Below are 20,393 nucleotides of genomic sequence, written 5' to 3'. Positions count from 1 at the left end.
ATATTGGGTGTGCAAGCACATTTTCTAAAAAAAAATTTCGTTTTTGAAGCTTGGTTTAAAATTTTACTTTTTTAAGGTATTTTTTTGCAAGCGCCAAGCTTTTCCCATCCTTATAAAAGAGCAGATAATCCTTCCAAATAGAACCTCTCATCCTTTGACTAAGGCTAAGAACGTATCGACGCTATTTTTGATAAATTCAACAAAAGTGAAGCGCTGTCCGGACGAGGCATTCTGCATTGAACGATACAAGTGTTAGTCTGAAGGGTTATAAACTGCGGTTGAGACATGACTTCCAATTCTCTCCTTATCTCTCTCTCTCTCTCGAAGTGTACCTCAACGCATGTTACGCAGCATGTGGCCAAGCATCGTCATAGTGGTAAGCGAATAACTCGTGCCTAGTCGCCCATCCCATCTATTTTTGGTGCAGTGCTCGCACTAATTTATTGAGGTATTGGCGGTGGAGCTCTCCGTTAAAGGGTTCCCTCCAAGGATAATAGATTACCAGGTTAGGTCATCCGAAGCAAAATTGTGAGAGTGACTTCGGATGTCACGTCAACGAGAACTCATTAGCAGAATTCTGTCCGCTTATTTCACACCTCAACAAACAATTTTCCCATAAGTCGTTGTTCAGACGGTAACGAAGTAACATGGGCGGAGAGTGTATTACGTTTTTTCCTATATCACCAACACTCATTCAGTTTTTTTAATAAATAAAGCGCTATCATAACCCCGGTTATGTCAGCAAATCAGCTGATTACTTCAAAATTGCTCAGAACCGGCGAACTTTTGGCTGTTGGCTGATTCTCCTTTGCCCTTCCGAAGCAGCAATTTAGGTATGCAAAATCGTTTATCAGATTTTAAATTCGAATAAAATTGTTTTATTTATAAATTTAAATTGATTGGTCAATCTTTATTATTTTTGCGCAGAGCCATTTATGACATCTATTTTTTAAAGATAATCATTTTCAAATGTTGGCCGCAACTGCGACGTAATTCGGCCATCCGAAAACACCAACTTTGAATGACTCGCTAGAGAACTTCGGTCGGTATCGCATGAATGACTTTACTAATGTTAGCTTCCAAAGCCTCAACCAAAGCTGGTTTATCCCGGAAGCATTTAGACTTTACATACCCCCACTAATAAAAGTGTTAAGGTGCGATATCACACCACCTTGGAGGCCAATCCACAGGTCCGAGACGCGAGAGTAATTGCTCACCGAAACCATGACGGAGTAAATCCATTGTTTCAAGAGCTGTATGGCTGGTAGCATTGTCTTTTGGAACCAAATATTGTGGAGATTACAGACTTCAATTTCTGGCATCAAAAAGTCGTTTATCATGGAGGGATAGAGTTCGCGATTATCTGTTACATTGGCGCCTTCCTCGTCTTTGAAGAAATATGGGCCGATGATTCGTCCAACCTATTGACCGCACTAAACGGTGTTTTCAATGGATGTAATGACTGTTCTTGAACGGCGTCAGGTTGCTCTTCAGCGCAAATACGGCAATTTTGTTTATTGACGTAGTCATTAAGCCCAAAATGGGCCTCATCGCTGAACACCATAAGTTGGCCTGAGCGCACGATGAACGCTTTTCACTGAGCGTTGATTTTAGTAATACAATTAAACGATTTTTAAACGTTCTTGAGGTGTAAGTCTTTCCATGATGATATGTCAATGAATACTAAAGAAAAATTATGTATTTAGTTTGACTGTAGTCACGCGTGACCTATTGGAAAAAGTACCTCTGATCTGTACCACCCTTTAGCAGTGTTTGATCCCTTAGAGCCCGTATAGCCACCAGCGCCGTCTTCGATTTTCCCATTACTTCCTTTCGGCTGTTAAAACGCATCCCCCTTACTGGTTTTTTTATTCGACAAAACAGAAAAAACCCCAGAAAGCCACATCAGGTGAATTCAATGGCTGCTGGATTGTATTCGTTTCGTTCTTAGTCAAAAATTCACGGATTGTGATGCCACTGTTCGACGATGCGTTTTCTTGGTGCAAAATCAACGAGATGTTTTCTCACAAATCGTTTGATTTTTGGCGAATTGCTTCACGTAAACGTCTCATAACACCCAAATAATAATCCATATTAACTGTCTGACCTTCTGGCGAAAATTCGTGATGTACAATACTGTTGTAGTACACCAAAACCGTGAGCATGGGTTTTTTTTGTGCCCTGAAAACGACGTGGATTTTTGGATTTGGTTCATTCGGAGCTCCACACTTACTCGTCTGTTGTCTGGATCGCTTGTCGTACTCAAAAACCCACGTCTGGTCTCCTGTAATGATGCTTTTGATGAATGTTGGATCGCCTATTGAATGTGCTGCCTTAGAAATCATGTTTTTGAGATATCAACGTGGTCCCTTTTTTGCATGACATTCAGGTCCAATTCTGGTTCAAAGACGAACTTTGCAGACACACATCGCAAACCTAAATCATTAACTACCTCGTCCTGAACGGTTTGCAATAAGCAATAATAAGCAATATTCAAGTCCCTTGCCAGCTCTGTGCTCGTTAATGGTTAATTTGCGCTTATTGATAAAATTTCCTTTTACTTTATTGACGTTTTCATCACTTGTCGATATCGACAGCCTGCCCCTGCGTTCGATCTAGTTCAAAAGCGATGGTCTCACGATCTCCTCTGAAGCGTTCATGCCACTCGTAACCGGCTGTTGGCTGTTTTCTTTAGATTATAACTACCGAAGGAGTTTCGCAATATTTCTAAGATTTTTGTACTAATATATAAATCCATTTTTAACGCAAAATTTAATACAAACTCGTTGTGGCAAATTCAAATCCAGTTTTAGAACTGTAAAAAATAGAAAACACGTCCAGAGGTAGATTTATTCAAGACGGCGTAACTTTTACAAATGTGAAGCAATGGCGATAAAATTTTAGTGGGAATGTAAATTCCAGTAGTGGCAGCCTAAGAAAAAAAAAAATAAATTAAATCAGTTGCCTTAAAGCGTCTCGTGGCAGTTATTCTGAAAACTTTTTGATTAAGGTGGTATAAGAGCCGAAGGGAAAAAGTTTACAATCTTAATCCGTTTCATATTAGTTTAGTTTTAATTAATTTTATTTGTTTCAAGTGCATAAAAAATTAGCCCAAAACACTCCACCCTATATCCGAAATCTTTGCTACACCACTGCTGCCGCCTCAATTCATATACGCATCTACATATGTAGTGGTAAGCCTGTAGTGAGTTGTATTTAGTAGAGGAAGCCTATTTGCTGGCGCTTCCACATTTATTTTTTCCTTTTTCTTTGTTTTTTGTTTTTTCCTTTTCTGTTGTTGTTGTCTTTCTTTTTTATTAATTTAGTGCATGTTGCAGCAAAAGCGTGCCAAAAGCAGCAGTAGCGGCATCTCATCGGCGACGTCATCCGGCAGCAAAGATGGCCAATGGTCTGGCTGGTCGGAGTGGTCGACGTGTTCACGTACCTGCGATGGCGGCATTATGCAACAAATACGCCGCTGCTACAACACAAACGGTTGCAAGGGCGAGAGCGTACGCTATCGCATCTGCAATATGCAGCCGTGTCCGGAGCAACAAGACTTTCGTGCGCATCAGTGTGCCGCCTACAACGATGTACCCTACGATGGGACGCTCTACACGTGGACGCCACACTACGACTATGTGGAGCCATGCGCGTTAACATGCAGGTGAGTGGACTATAAACACAAACAAACACACGCCAACACGCACACACATACACATACATGCATATTAACACACGCTTGCACTACCGCAGAGGCAAACATTTACCGTGACCGTAGCCATCATACGATAAGTGCATCCGCAAGGATGCCAACATGCATTCATGTCGTTTACTATGGTGATGCCCTGTGCATGTGTATGTGCGTGTATGTGTGTGTGTGGCGTTGGAATCGAATGTCAGTTACTTTAAATTTATGATCACGAGCGGGTCATAGCGTTCGTGCAAATGTGGTAGTTAACTCTGTTGTGTTTGGTAAAAAGGTACACGATTCACTGCACATACAAAAGCAGCCCAATTTATGGCACTCGCATGATCCATAGGTCATGGAAGCTTGTTGCGAGCGCTTGCCGCAAGGAAACGATATAAGCTGCTATGACATTTCCACGTTTATAGTTTGGTTGAATGACCTTTTGAACTGAATTCAGCTTTCATTTATGATTTAACGCGGACGCGAGTGTATTGATAGCAAAGCGGAAATCGAGGTAGGTAGAAAAGTAGCTAAATTGTTAGATACACAAATGATTTCTAGTGAGGGCTGAGCATTTGGAGATAGGGGCCAGTAAACTCTTCACGGAGGACTCGAAGTTGGATGAAAGGGTTAGTGGGGCGGTATTCTGTGAGAAGCTACTCATCAAACTCCAGTTCGGACTGCAGACCGAACCACTGCAGTGCGTGCCAAGCGGCGGTAGTCGCAATCAGCTGATTGGCTGCGCACTCACGTAATAACTTTCACGGAAGTGAACATTTAGTGAGATAGCCAAACGGTAAACAGGGTTCTGGGATCGATGATAGTGCGCTTGAAATTCGTCGAAGAAGGCCTGCTTTCTTTTATGATCGCGTTCGAAGTCTTTGATGTAAGGCTCATCTGGGTAACTGGTCGCAGGGACATTGCAGAAAACTGCGGAATGGATGAGCTACCTAGACAGGGACCTGTGAAGTAGTTTCTACCCAAAATGAGAGGATTAAAGTTCCCTTGATTCTCTGTAGTCTGATCCTCAAAAGTTGCACTTCGCAGCAATTTAGCGACTGTTGGGAAAGCATACAAACTTATAAACTTGTGAGATCCATTTTGGCCTCGAGTGCATCGGGGAGCTTCCAAAGTTGAGCTTCCTGGGATGAAGTTTCCGCGCGAAATGGGAATATTGGGATCCCTTTGACTACATATAGTCTGTTCCTTTAAAGTAGGGCTTTGCAGCAGTGCAGTGAGTGCTGGACAAGTACTTAAACTTGTAAGCTCGTGAGATCCAGTTTGGCGCTTCAGGGAGCTTCCAAAGTATACAAATTCTCAGCTCTCTTTATTTTGTGGGTACTCTTACAGCACATCGTTCGCGACTGCGAGTCTTTTTTGTGGCCGCCGTCTGCGGAATAAGATGGATTCATTTCAGCATCATCTCCTGAGCTCTCCTGCCCACTGACTCTGCCTTCTTTGCTATCCTTGCTATTATATTATAAAAGGTCTTGATATTAGCCATCGGATAAATAGTAATTCATTCATCGTTCGTTCGCCGCCCATATGTCCCTCTTGCCCTTTCCTCTCTGTCCTGCTATTTCTCCTCATTTCTCAGCTGAAAGGGTATCAAAAAGGACAAATTTGTTCTTTTCTTCTCTTAATTAAACTCGTTCTTAGGCCAGTATTTAACCTAACCTAACCCAACTTAGAGCTGAACTCAGGTACATCTGGAGGTATTTGGAGGTCTCATAAAGTTTAGCCACTAAAGTTCATAGAAAGAACAATCGGACAATCGCTAAATGTCTAAAATCACACTCTGTGAGCTTTTTGGTCAGGGACGTACTTCCATGAGGGTGTAGCTTTTGAATCTGAATATAGCTTTATTGGCAGCAATGAAACCTTTAAGCTCTGATCTTTCGTGAGTAAATTCGCTTCCTGGGCTGAACTGCCCATCATGATAACCTTTAAGCAATTTCGCAGCCCCACATCATTCTAAAGACTGTCAGGACTCATATATTATAGGCTGGAAAACACGATCTACATGAAATTAAGCTCCTTGATATGTTACTATGAGAGATTGGCGTATATCACTTTTATCCTGAATTTATTCGACTTTTTTTCAAGAAAAGTTTTTTTCGTACACATTTTTTTGAGAAATCAATTTAGGAATTAGAAGTTTGTCACTCCCAAATGACTCACAGAGAATTGAAAATATCCGTTGTTTAGAAGATAGGTCTAAATGCGGATCATGGAGCGCTACGAAGTAACTAGCCTCATTTCCAACAAAGATCAGTACAGCTCGCTCATAAGACCTTTCTCATATTTCCAATTTAAACACAAACCATTTCTAATATCTCTAATTTCTTTAATATTTCAGAGGGCGTCCAGCACATTTGCATTTGGGAGACAGCTCCTCTTCCGAGACCGAAGGCGTTGAAGATCCCGAACACTACGACGATCACGTGATCGTTCAGCTGTCGGCGCGCGTTCAAGACGGCACCCGCTGTCGGGCGGGTAGCCTCGATATGTGCATACAGGGCAAATGCCAGGTAAGTGAAGAGCGAAAGAAAATTATGCAATAATTCGAGCCATTTTACTGCGCCGGAAATTTATTATTGAATACATGCAAAGGTGGCAAAGTTTAAATTGAAAAATCACTTCGAAAGTTGGCTGTGTAATTTTTGGAATGCAAGTCGAAGGTAGCGCAACCAAACTCACTGCAAATTTGACTACAATTATTGACAGCACAGCGACAACGGTAATGGCACCGCCAATGACGTGCTGACGTGTAATTTATTACAGAGCGGTTTGCTGTTAGGCTTTGTTTCTGCATTTACTCATGTTTTATGTCTTCTTTTGGGAACTTTTTTTTCTGTTTGTGACTGCAATGTTTTTCTTTTGTCAATAACGACGTAGTGAAATTTTCGAAAAATGGTGGTTCTACACAATAACACAAATAAAATTGTATGCGGTTAACACAGGCAGGCATTAAAGCCGCCTTGTGTATCGTAACTGGATATGCGGCACAAATTGACTCAGGTTACAAGCAAAGGAATGATTTTATTGTTGGTGATTACTGGAGTCTTATTTTTTTATTATTATTTTTTTTATCCAATTTTATTCATTTGGTTTGTTGTTTCCATTTTGTGGCTTACCAACAAATACACAAATAAATATTTATTAATTTTTTTTTATATTTACTTTTCTCTAGCACAAGCCAAATTTACTTGTAAGGACTCGCTTAGACCGCGGGACAGACAGATAGCCAAACATTTATATGGAAATGTATTAAAGTACATAAAGTATTTGCTTTCAGCATTTTTTGTTATTATGTTAACGAAATATTGCTGCGCTCGTTCTTAGTCAAATAAATAAATCATCCCCAACCACAATCCTCTAACTCCACCAATGAACTCCATGTCTAGCACAAATATGTATGTGCTCAGTCATGTACTTATATATGTATGTATGCACCTATGCATTGGTGTGTATGTGTGTTTGCTTTTTGAGTGCTTTTCGAATGGCAATAAAGTGCTTCATGCGGTCTTTCATTGCTTTTGTGTTTACTACCCCATATATATACATATGCATGTATTTATGTATGCGTGCAAATACATATATGAGTCGTTTGGCACATTCGGTGCTTGAAGTTAGTCTACAGGAAATAACAAATGTAAATAAATCTGTTAACATAAGAAACTTTTTTGTGTTAATTTACAACTGCAACATTAATTACATACATACATACAGTGAGTCAAAAAAGTTTAAGTACACTTAAGTTTTGTTCAAAAATTTACTAAAATAATTTTTATTTTTAAATATAAACATAAACTTTTGGCATGCAGTGTAAAAAGAGAATATTGTTAACTTAGTTTCATTCCTTTCACCTCTCTCACTGTTGTGAGCTGAAGAATAATTGTCGTAAAGCCAAAAAAAGTTTACGTACGTTGTTATTTTTTCGTTGTTTCTTTTTCCAAAACTTACGGTTTTTCTTCGTTATTTCTTATTATCTCTCAAATGATCATAGTTGATAGTATTTTGATGCAAATGGTATGTATAACTATTAATAATTTTGTGTTTATGGTGATAGTTAACGTATATGATGGGTCGCGGGTGTGAAATATCAGTCGATTTGCGTAAAGTTATTATAAAATTATGTATAGAAAAAAAATCTTTGCGTGAAATCGGCAAAATTGTCGGTAAATCACATTCCAGCGTGCAAGGAGTAATTAATTCTTATATAAACTCTGGAAATATTCGGCCAAAGCCGCAATCCGGCCGGCCAAAAAAACTCCCACAGAGAGACGAGCGCCGAATTTTAGATTCAATAAGGTCTAATCCCAGAAAATCTGCTGTGGAAATACAGGAAGAGGTGCAGCAAAGCGGTGGAATAAGCATCCACCCACAAAATGTTCGAAATGTACTCCATAAGGCTGGATACAATGGTCGAACACCGCGTAAAAAACCGTTTATATCTAAAGTAAATAAAAAAAAGAGGATTACCTTCGCTAAAGACTATTTGAATAAGCCCGAATCATTTTGGAGCAACGTAATTTTTAGTGATGAGTCTAAATATAATTTGTTTGGTCCAGATGGAGCCGTAAAAGTTTGAAGAAAACCAAATGAGCAGATGAAAGTGAAAAATTTGGTACCCACAGTGAAACACGGTGGCGGTAACATTATGGTTTGGGGCTGTATGGCAGAAGCTGGTGTTGGAAAGCTTGTGTTTGTGGACAATGTAATGGATAAGCACCTCTACCTAAAAATCCTGAGAGAAAATCTTGAGAGGAGATCGACACAATTGGGGTTTGAAAAAAATGGGTTCTTGTTTCAACAAGACAATGACCCGAAACAGTCATATTTGGTCAGAGAGTGGTTTCTATATAACTGCAAGCAACTACATACACCACCGCAGTCTCCGGAACTAAATCCTATCGAGCACATCTGGGATCTGCTCGAAAAACGAATACGTAAACACACAATTACTTCGAAGGAATCCCTAAAGAAGGCTTTATCGACTGAGTGGATGAAAATAACCCAAAATGATACCGGAAACTTAGTGAAGAGCATGCGGCGGCGCTTACAAGCAGTTATCGATGCCGGGGGAGGGCCAACGAAATACTAATAACACTTAACCTATAAGAATTTTCAAATGTTTTTAATATTTTCGGTTAAGTGTACGAAAACTTATTTGACGTGCGCTCAGGACTTTTTTTTCATTTTTGTATAGCTATTTCTATGTTTTAAGTTCGTAACTCATGAAAAGGGTTATTTTGTGTTCTTTAACCTTTAAATAATATATATCTATTTCGAAGAATAAATTTTATTCTTAGATTGTATGATGCAGTTTTTATTGATAATTTTCTAAAATTTCAGGTGTACTTAAACGTTTTTGGCTCACTGTACATATGTTATGTATTTTATATATGAGCCAGCCGTGATGCTACTTAAATTTTTGCTTTATTTTTCGTGGTATGCTATGTCACCTTATGTTATGCTATGCCCAGTTATGTTATGTTATGTTATGTTATGTTATGTTATGTTATGTTATGTTATGTTATGTTATGTTATGTTATGTTATGTTATGTTATGTTATGTTATGTTATGTTATGTTATGTTATGTTATGTTATGTTATGTTATGTTATGTTATGTTATGTTATGTTATGTTATGTTATGTTATGTTATGTTATGTTATGTTATGTTATGTTATGTTATGTTATGTTATGTTATGTTATGTTATGTTATGTTATGTTATGTTATGTTATGTTATGTTATGTTATGTTATGTTATGTTATGTTATGTTATGTTATGTTATGTTATGTTATGTTATGTTATGTTATGTTATGTTATGTTATGTTATGTTATGTTATGTTATGATATGTTATGTTATATTACCTTATGTTACGTTGTTTCGTTAACTTATGTTCTGTTATTTTTTTACATAATATTATGTTAAGCTATGTATATAAAGAGCGATGGTCCGGTCTAGAACGCTGTAGAACTGCAAAGTGTTTTGTGACAAGTCCGAACAGAAAACTGTCAAACTTTCTACTAAAACTTAAAAGGAAAGTCGTTCCGGTGATGGTCGGTATTATGGCACTACACAACCGCATGGGGTTAGCAAATGACCACCTTTGGAACTATTGAGGACCCAATGTGCCTGTCGTGCTTGGAGGAGGCGAATAGCACTGTGCACTTTCTCTGTGAGTGTCCTGCCTTTGCTAGAGCATGGCTATGAGTTTTGGGTTCCGATGTCATGAGAATAAGTAATATTCGTTCTCTAAAACTGGAGGGCATCTATAGATTAGCCAAAGAATCTGGAAAATTCTCATAAGATTAACTATTTCTATCTCTGTCTCTATTCTTTCCTATCTCTTTCTCTGATACTTTTCTCCTTCCATCCTTGTCTATCTACCCCCTTTCCAGAGCTTTAAACACAATGGACTTTTTAGCCTGAATGTTTCGGGAGCCACCAAATCTCCTGGTGATCCTTGGCTCGAGCTTTTCAAATTTCAATTTCAATGCTAAGCTGAATAACGTTATGCTATGTTATCTTATGTTTTGTCATGTTATGTTATGTCAAATTATGCTTCGATATGTTATAGTACGTTTCTTTTGGTGTATCATTTTCACGTTGTCCAGTTAAGTTCTGTATTAAACATTAAGTTAGTTATGACCGTCACTGTTACAAAAGTTTGTTGAAATTTCCATACAAATTTGTGTAGTGCTTGGTCTTAAGAACAAAGGAACTCTTTACATTAGTATAATTTCGGCTTACTTCCATTATACGATGATTTACAATTTAACGATTTTAGAAATAACCACTGCAGCTCCTACAAAGATGAAACTTAGATTTCTATGTGCCTGTCTGTTTGTCTACAAGTATAGGTATATGCGCTAATTCGAATAATATCTGATGCTAAATCCCATAAGAATATGACTATAATATTTCACTTAGAACAATCACAGGTGCACGAGTAAAAAGTTCAGTATCACCTGAACTTGAACACTTCTCTACCTGTATTTCGTTTATTTTCTTGCCAACAACTTAGCCGCCGTATCAAAATGTCTCACACCCCACAAATTATCACCTCAATTTGTTGTAATAAACGCCAATATGTCATGCGGTTCGTTGGTTGGCATTCGACACAAAGCACCTCAACTGGCTACAGTAAACCTCGATTACCAGAAGTTGGTCTTTTCGGCTCCACACACACGCAAATAAATTTAAAAAATCGACACATACGACCAACCGAAAACAGAAATAAATCAAATGGAAAGGTATCAGCGTAAAATGTTTCGTCTGCTTCGTTGGTACCACCTGCGTGTGTGGCTGTGTGTGAGTGAGTGATAAGTGAATAAGTAATGTGTGGGGAGCCTATGCGAACTCCCACCGGATGCGCACACATTCGCGCTGTTTCCCTACAGCACATGGGAGGGCGGAGTGATTGAATAGCAAATATATGTGTTTGAATCACTCTGATTTGTTGTTGTATGCTGGTATGAGGTAACTCAATTTTGTGTAAAATTTTCTACCGCCAATTTCATGAAGACACGCATGTTAAGGCCCTATGCTTCCATCACTTTTGTGTCTTGAAAATAAATGCTAGCATTTCGAATTTTTCACAGCCGTATGTGAAATGTCCTTTTCTTCCTTGCAGATGGACGGCTTCCTTAGTGGCACATGAATCGGTTTTTATTAATATTTTATTCGCCTTTACATACGACGTAGTACTCGTAAAATATAAATTTCATGTTGAGTCTTTGGAATTCGGTATTTTTTGTATAAATAAGTTTGAAAGCTAAATTACGAATTCAACACGGATTTGGACTGAAAAATATTAGATATTACAAATATACATATAATTGACGAGTACATCTATTGCTAGATATTTCCTCGGACTCTTTCGCGAATTTGTGGTGTGCGTTTTAATGTTTTCTTTCGCCGAATCTCAAATAGTTTCTCACTACTGCTCCTCTGAAAGCAAAACAATGCGTTAAACGAAAAACTAACCAAGGGGAAAAATTCTCAGTACTTAAAGCTTTTGCTTGTGCTGGTAGGACTGCACTTTAAAAATTCGCATTGTAAAAACAGGTATCAAAAAAGAAATAAGGAAGGGAACCAGATAGGAAGAAAGCGCTGTTATGTTGGACATCAGCAATTGACACAGAAAGCTTGATTTTTCCAAAAAATTGATTTTTCTTCTATTTTTTACACCAAAATTGAAGATATTTGTTCGCGGAGAAAGTTTGATGCAATTTTGATTACTAGCCATTTATTTTTCTTCTATTCGTTTACCGAAATTGAAGATCTTGGTTTTTAGTTGCCTAATTATAACTAAGTTTTTGTGATATATCTTTAAGCATCGATGTTTTGAATATAACCCAGTAACGTTACAAACTAGTATCGATCTCGCTATTCATAAGATAGAGTCAGAAATGGTCAACTTGACCTTGGAAAATTATGTTTGCAAAATTCACTATTGTGCTGTCGATTGAGGCAGTCATTTGAGTGCAAATTTTTTTATAAATTAATCAAAATATTAAAAAAAAAATACAGTAAAAACTCCTTTTGGCGGACATTCACGGCCAGTCAGCTTTTGTCGGTTCAAGAGAGGAGCCCACACAAAATATGGAACAAACATCCGCTCAAGGGAGGTATCCTGCTAATAGAGCATCCATTAGGATAGGTTACACTGAATACGGAAAATCGAACCATTATATGGATTGTGTAGATTTCTACAAAGAAAAAGGTTTGATACTGCTTTCCCATTTGTTTCAATCAAAATGGGTAAATATTTAAATTTCGAAGAATTTAACTGAACAAATTTTGAAAAGAATTGAATAATTTTGAAATTTATTCAATATTCAAAATTTTAGTATAGATTTTTTTTAAAGTGAAAATCATAGAAAAAAATTTTTTTTTTATTTAAAATTTTCGTGCAGAAAATTTTTACTTTTAAATTTTTGAAAAAAAAAAATTGTTTAGGCTTTTCTCAGTAATCTCTACAAGTTTCATAACGGGAGTTTTTTAGGATTAAATAAAATTGAAAAAAAAAAAAAATTGTTTATACTAATCCAATAATGGTAACTTTTTAGGATAAAATAAAATTTAAAGAAATTTTTTTAAAACAGCCTCATATTATATTTTCAAAATTTTGTGTGTATTTTTTTTCAATTTTTAGAAAAAATAATTTTTTTTGTTCAAGAATAGTGGTGAGAAATTTTATTTTATTTTTGAAAAAGAAAAACTAGCTTAGACTTTACTCAGCAATCTTTACTAGTTTCATAATGGGACTCCATTCATTCCAATCAAATTGAAAAAATTATTAAATTTAATCATATTGTAATATAATCCCTGGATAAGAATATATAGGTAATTCTTTGGTGCTGGCAAGTATGCTGATAGAATGCCTCTCGGGGTTAGAGCTTCAGAGTTTGTCTACTATAAACAAACGTAAATGTCTAGTTCCATCTGGTAACACTAAGGACCAATAGGTAGGTCAATGTTATGGCTTTCAGCCAGCCAGGTCAACTCAACCTAATCGAACCTAAAGGCAATGAACCCGCAATAAACCTATCGCTGCCTAAAAGAAATTCAAGCCTTCTACGCCTTTAGCCAAAAGTTTATAACAAAAAATGGTTACAAATTTAATCTTCAAAATAATAGCCATCGCTAGCGACACCTTTTTCCCATCTCTCAGGCAATTTGTGGATGCCTCGCCAAAAAAATTGGCCGTCTTTGGCCGCAAACCAATCATCGAGCCATTTTTTGGTTTCTTCGTGACAATTGAAGCGCTGCTCGGAAAGTGCGTGGCCCATCGATGCAAACAAATGATAATCGGAAGGCGCCAAGTCTGGTGAGTAAGCCGCATACACCAGCGGTTCCCAATCGTACGTCTCCAGCAATTCCCGGGTCGCTCTTGTTCGAAGTGGCGGTGCATTGTCGCATTGTCAGTTCATGCGGCACCCATCTTCCGACCTTTAAAATCATGCCCATGTCTTTCAAGCGTTTGAAAATGGTTTTTTGGGTCACTCCAAACTGCTCTGCCATCATTTCTTGCGTTTGACCATCATCTTCATCAAACAATGCTTGCAATTCGGCGTCCTCAAACTTTTTCGGTGGCCGTCCGAGGCCGTGGCTCGTTCTCCTCGCTTCGACATTTTTCAGAGCGACAAAAATGCATTGTTGTATTAAACGTAACAAACAATGAACTGAATATTGTTGACAGATGACAGATGAAAAAACAAGACATTTGGGAAGATTTAAAAACACTCCTAGCGATATCTTTGGACTCATTTCATAGGAAAGTCTCATTTTATAGGCATATACCTGGTATTTGTATTCCTAATTATTGCATTATATTGTGTTAAAAACGGTAAAAAAACTATAAAAAAATGTGTGACAAAAATGATGAAAAAGTAAAAAAAAATATTTTCAACCCTAATCGTTGAGAAATCAAGAATTTTGTATGAAACTACTGCACGGTGCATGTTTCATACCATTTGCTTATGATAAAATATTATTAAAATACAAATTAAAAAAAATCTCTACGGATATGTTCAGTTAAAGCTTAGAAAATACCTTATGCATTTTTTCTGATTTTCTGTAGACGTTATATAGTAAATATAAGCGCCGGACGCGAACGACCCATCGACCCATGGGATTAGGGTGTCAAACTTTTAATTATTTTTGTAATAGCACTAAAATCTGTTATTAACTACTCAGCTGAAGAAATTCAAATAATAAAATGAATTAAATTAATAAAATTTTCCGCAGCGTAAAAATTAAATAATAATAATTAAAAAAAAAGATAATAAAATAATATAAAAATTTAAATAACAAAAAAAATCTTAACTATCGGATAAAAATTAGGTGCATGTATCAGGTCAGTCCATAAGTTCGTGTGTTTATTAAAGGTGGTTTTAATCAATAATATATTTTCCTTCATTATTTACAATGTCTTCCCAACGTTTAGGCAAACTTTTAACTCCCTGATAAAAGGGAGTTTGTTTGTCCTTGATAGCTGATGGGAATATTAATCAGCAGTTATCGTCTGGTTTGGTTCCAGAAGTTCATAATAAATAATACCGGACATATCCCACTAAATAGACAGGAGAATGTTCTTGGGGTGAAGGCCATCTCTAGGGGTCGGTTCTGGTGTTTCATCTTTATCTAACCATTGGCGTTTGCGAACAGGGTTATTGTAAAGGACCTAGTTTTCAGCACCAGTAACGATATGGTTCAAAAAACTTTCATTTTCAAGCCGTTGAAGCAGCTGAGAACACACATTCACTCTCTGCTGAAGGTTGGCGACGGAAAGTCTATGCGGAACCCATTTTCCCAGCTTTCAAACCTTTCTCTACTAAGCCAGGTGTGAACTATTCCATGCGATGAATTTAACCTCTGAGCTATCATATGGACTCACAGTGCGGCCGATTCCCAAAAAGTTGGCCAAAAGTCGAAAAAAAAGTTTCTAGAGAGAGTTTTTTTGTCTTTGGGTTGGCCACAGTAATGCCTTGAGTAGTGAAAACCGTTCATAGCAACGTCCTAAGTATCCTCTGTATTTTCAGTCGCAACGTGGCCTTCGTTTGAGCATCGTATTACTGTCGATGAATAGTGAAAATTGTACACATTTGAAAGATTTTGTAATGGAGTAAATTGAACAAAACCAAATGGAATCATCTTCGGAAGGTTAGTAAAATACGAGAAATCTTTAGTACATATCAATACCTCGACACAAAATTTTTAGCTGCAGCAATACGTAGATACATTTTTTGCAATTTTTTTTATAAAACTTGAGTTTTCAAACTGTATAGTAATACAACGCCGTCATATGCTGCTTTGAAACCTATTAAAGGTTACTCAAAAAAGTAATGGTTACTGAATAAAACAAGATTCAGCTGCTACCACTTGCTACCTTGCGACCCCGAAAACATATAAATTTGCAAGCATCTTGATTATGTTCTTGAATATACGCTATTTCACGTGAGGGGGTGGCCAATAGGGGTGGAAGGGGCTGGATTTTCAAAATTTTAAGATCAAATTCGTAATCAGCGACCCTGAAAACCCCCGAGTAAGAAATTTTGAATCAATTACTTAATTTTTTTGAGTTTTGGCCAGCTTTTCGGGAATCGGCCGCACTGCGCGACTGTCAAATTTTGCTCAGCTTCCACGAGTTCGAGCAAGGCGTCGGAGTTAAATACTTCAGGACGAACAGCGCGCGGGGTATCCTCCACGTCGCAGTTACCTCTTCGGAATTTTGAAAACCACTTTTGCGCAGTCCTTACACTCACGGAATCCTTTCCGTGAACAGGGTTTATTTCTGCAGCAGCAGTTGTTGCATTTTTACCACTTTTATAAAATAAATACAAAATATGCCTCTTTACGCGTTCGAAGATTCCATTTTATTTTTTAACAGCATGTGCTTCTATCCGCGATTAAAATCACTTGTTGAATGCACAATATATCAAAGAAAATATAAATAGTTCCGTTATATTCCGCGAATAATTTTTTGTATACAAAAATTGTACAAAAGTGAAATTATGGGTAAAATACGCACGAACTTATGGACTAACCTAAAGCACGTATAAAAGCGACACTTATAAAATGGAAAGTAGTGGGTTAACTATATGTAGGTACGCGTACGTACATTTCGAATATCTGTAAAATCTTATTATCCCTTGACTAAATTTTTATTCCAACTAAAAACCTTCTACTTCTGCTTTCCTCTTTTTCAGCGCGTGGGCTGTGATTTGAAAATCGGTTCAACGAAAAAAATCGACAGTTGTGGCGTCTGTGGTGGCGATAGCAGCTCCTGCTCGCAGCCACTCTATTATTGGGAAACAGCACCAACAACACAATGCTCGGTGACATGTGGCGGAGGTAAGTGTAAATGGAGGCGAAGCAATAAAACCGATAGCAGTGTTCAAAAAAGATATTGTGCAAATATCAAAATCACACACACACATACATTCGACTTAGTATTAGCGGTACACTGCAGTGAAACACCAAATTAGGCAGAAAAAATATTAGCTTTCAACTAGAAATTTTTTACTGAAATCGAACTAGTACGAAAGAGACCAGATTTTTACCAGTTACAACATGATTATATATTCGTACCTATTTTATTGGATTTCAATATTTTAAATAACTTTTATTTGGATATGATGTAAACGCGTAAATTAGCGCATATTTAATTATATATTTACTTGGATAGATAAAAATATTTGTATGGCACTTGAAGTATTTTACTTTTGATAAAATGTAATGAAAAAATGCTTTTATTTGATCATTGGATCGATACCAATTTGGAAATATTTTTCTATTTATTTTTAAATAATATAAGACTAATACAAGGCGGTGCAAAATAGGTCCAATTTCGTTTTGAAATAACTTTTTTTACTACGCCCCCATTGCTTGCCCGTTTTTACTTATATAAGACAGCCGTCTTACGCTACTTTCTATAAATAACTCGAGAAAGCAAAAAACAGTCGCTAATAACAGACTTTGTTACAGCGAAGGAAACCAACAGGAGCCGTTGATAATTTGATTAAAATGCGAAAAATGGGCGGGACATATCTGACATACCTACTGATGACAGCATTTTTTGGTCCGGTCCGTAGTAAATGTGGGCGCTTGTTATCAAGTGGCGGTGAATAGTTGCAAAATTGATTTTTATTCCTAATTTGAATTTTTATATGTTTTGTAGTTATAGAATTAATTTTCACTGTACACTATTTTACAATTTTATTTGTCATTAAAATGAATTGTTTTTTTTTTTTATGTATAGTAATATGGATTTTCTTTTTTTTTTTCCTTGTTCACACCTCTCGAAAGTATAGGGCCTCGATAAGACTCTTCCATCTTACACTGTTCTGTGCTGTTGTTTTTGCACCGTCCCGTGAGATGTCGGCATCTACTAGTTCGCGCAACATCGACCTTATCTAAGTGTTTTTTGATCGACCGCGACCTCTGCTCCCTTGCGGGTCCCAGTCCAGTACCATTCTCGTGATGCTATCTGGTGGTTTCCTCAATGTGTGATCTATCCATCGCCAGTTTCTGTGTTTGATTTGTATAAGGATGGGTTCCTCATTCTTTAATCTCCGCAGAGCGTCGTTACTGATGGTGTTTGGACAAAATATTCTTCAGATGATGCGGAGGCATTTGTTGACGAAAGATTGTAGACTCTGTGTGATGGTGTTAGAGACCAGGCATGTTCCGCTTCCGTACAACAATACGGACTTTACGCATGAGCCGAATATTCGTAGGTTAGCGAGCCTGGACTGCCGCCCTGGCCTTATTTAGCCTGCAGTTGACATCTTCATTTGCTCCACCATCTGCCGTGATGAGGCAGCCGAGGTATCAGAAACTTTCGACAAATTCCACCGGGCATCCGTCAACCAATATCTGCTTTGCGTAATTGTGGTTAAATCTCATAGCCTTGGTCTTGCATATCAGAGAGCTTATGAGAGAGGAGGCAAATGGCATCGGCGAGTCCAGGTCCTCAAGATATCTGGTGAAACTCCATACGATGCCTTTTTGTGCAGGGTCAGTTGGTTCATGGCGTCATCAAGGACGACAATGAAGATAAGGGGCGACAGGGGATAAACTTGCCTTACGTCTGCGTTGCCTGTCCTACACTGTCAGTTCGGAGTTATCGTAGAGGGCTTTGATGAGGTGGATTATCTTGGTGGGAACTCCTTTCTTCTCAGTGCCAGCCATATTGCGTCTCGTTTGAGAGTGTCGAATGCCTTCGTGAAGTCTACGAACAGCATGTAGAGCGGGGAGCGTCATTCAACTCATTGTTCTACTATGATCCGAGGTGAGTTGGCTTGGCCAACACAGCTTCGGTGAGGGCGAAAACCAGCTTGGTCGTCTCTTAAGGAGCCTTCGATATCTTTGAGCCTCTGAGTGAACGCGGCTACCATTTTGTAGATTGTGCTAAATATAGTTATTCCTCGCCAGTTGCCACAATCAAGCAGCTCGCCTTTCTTGGGCAGCTTCACGATGATGCCTTTTGTTCAGGACGGAGGCAGCTTTTCATTGGTCCAGGCGGCGGTGATGTGGGGATGCACAATTTCCGTTGATATTTGCGAGTCGGCTATCATTAGTTCAGGCTGTATGCCATCTTCCCCATAGCTTTGTTGAGTTTCAGCTTCTTAATTGCATCCTTATTCTCCGCTAGGCTGGAACAGCTATTCAATTTGTTTTTGTTGTTTGTCTACTTTGAACCAGTATGGAACTGGTGCATTTCTAATCAAAATCTGACAAACTTATATGTCATAGATCATCATTATTATTACTATAACTGGCGCGTACACCCCTTTTGTGTGTTTGGCCGAGCTCCTCCTCCTATTTGTAGTGTGCGTTTTGATGTTGTTCCACAAATGGAAGGATCCGCAGTTTCAAGCCGACTCCGAACGCCAGATTTTTTTATGAGGATCTTTTTCATGGCAGAAATAGGCTCATAGGTTTGCCATTGTCTGCCGAGGGGCGATCGCTATTAGAAAAATATTTTTCTTAATTTTGGTGTTTCACCGAGATTCGAACCAACGTTCTCTCTGTGAATTCCGAATGGTAATCACGCACCAACCCATTCGGCTACGGCCGCCCATAGACCATCGCCCTCTTAAAAATATCAGTTGCTTGTATGGAGAAAAAACAGTTGTCTTACTGGTTAGGTCTGTGACTCGTACATTTGACTGCAGGGTAACCTCTTGTTGCCTTCACACACTTAAATCCACACACAAACACCTAAGCTCCTTGAAACAAGAGGCTCAGCCGCGTTTGTGCCAAAAAGACGTCGTTTACGAAAATATCACGACAGGAAAGTAAATAAACAGACAAACAAATTTGAATATGTGTCACAATGTTGCGACAATACGGCGGAGGCTTGACTTGGTGGAACGGGAAGTGGTAGGTGACAGCAGCTCGGCAAACTGGCTGTTATAGGTAAGCAGGAATACGTAGGTAGGCAGAGGCGCACGGGTGGTTCACCTATTTTTGGCAGCCTCGTCGTCTCTTTATGTTGTTTACAATGATGGCGCAGTTCCAATGCTTCCCCCTTGCACTCACCGCCGCACTGTTATATGCGTGTGTGTGTGTGTGTGCAAATAGATTGTTTGAAAACGTTTCGACGTCTCAAATGGCACTCCAGTGCGACACGCTTAACTCACACTCGATTCGTGCCAATTCATGACTCGCGTGTCACAGTTCAGTTTGTAACCTGCACGTTTCACCAGGGCCACCACCCCCCCCCCCCCCCCCCACCAGCAAATACATCCTCTGCGCGCCCACCATCGCTGATAAAAGTTCGAATGCAAATTTTGCATGTCAAATTTATTGCGTTTTTTGTTTTTTGTTTTATGTTTTTCGAGGAGTAATGGGTGTACCCACCTGTCATGCCACACACTCCTACATACAACACGTACACTGTAGCTGCTACACTGCGCGCACCTTATGACGCCACGTCGATTTGTTTTGAGTAACAAATCACTGTGTAATTTCAAGTACGCATTCACCCAACTTCTATGCGGATATCGGGAAGATGGAAGGCGCCATTATAGCAGTCAGTAGCGCTTAGTTATATAGTAGGCATACAAAGCTGTACGTAAGCCTGTTGGCTGATATGGCAGATTGCAGGGCACGCAGGTAGTTAATGGTGCTCGAGAGGAAGTGAAGTGGCGAGCAAAATGGTTTTGTTTGCGACGTATCAC

General features: G+C 38.4%; 1 protein-coding gene across 8 annotated transcripts in view; it reads left to right on the top strand.

Annotated features, from left to right (window-relative positions):
- Positions 1 to 20,393, top strand: part of LOC128865125 (protein madd-4) — a 322,915-nt gene that overhangs the window by 99,950 nt on the left and 202,572 nt on the right. For 7 of the 8 annotated variants that reach the window (XM_054105124.1, XM_054105122.1, XM_054105127.1 and 4 more), the window contains exons 5-7: positions 3,327 to 3,667; positions 6,051 to 6,222; positions 16,416 to 16,560. In XM_054105124.1, coding sequence (XP_053961099.1) covers positions 3,327 to 3,667; positions 6,051 to 6,222; positions 16,416 to 16,560 — 658 coding nt within the window. The remainder of the gene's footprint in view (positions 1 to 3,326; positions 3,668 to 6,050; positions 6,223 to 16,415; positions 16,561 to 20,393) is intronic. The other variant, XM_054105126.1, reaches the window with a different exon arrangement.

This window comes from Anastrepha ludens, chromosome 5 (assembly GCF_028408465.1).
Source record: "Anastrepha ludens isolate Willacy chromosome 5, idAnaLude1.1, whole genome shotgun sequence".
NCBI lineage: Eukaryota > Metazoa > Arthropoda > Insecta > Diptera > Tephritidae > Anastrepha > Anastrepha ludens.
Note: the sequence above shows the minus strand (reverse complement) of the source record. Positions and strands in the feature narration are given on the sequence as shown.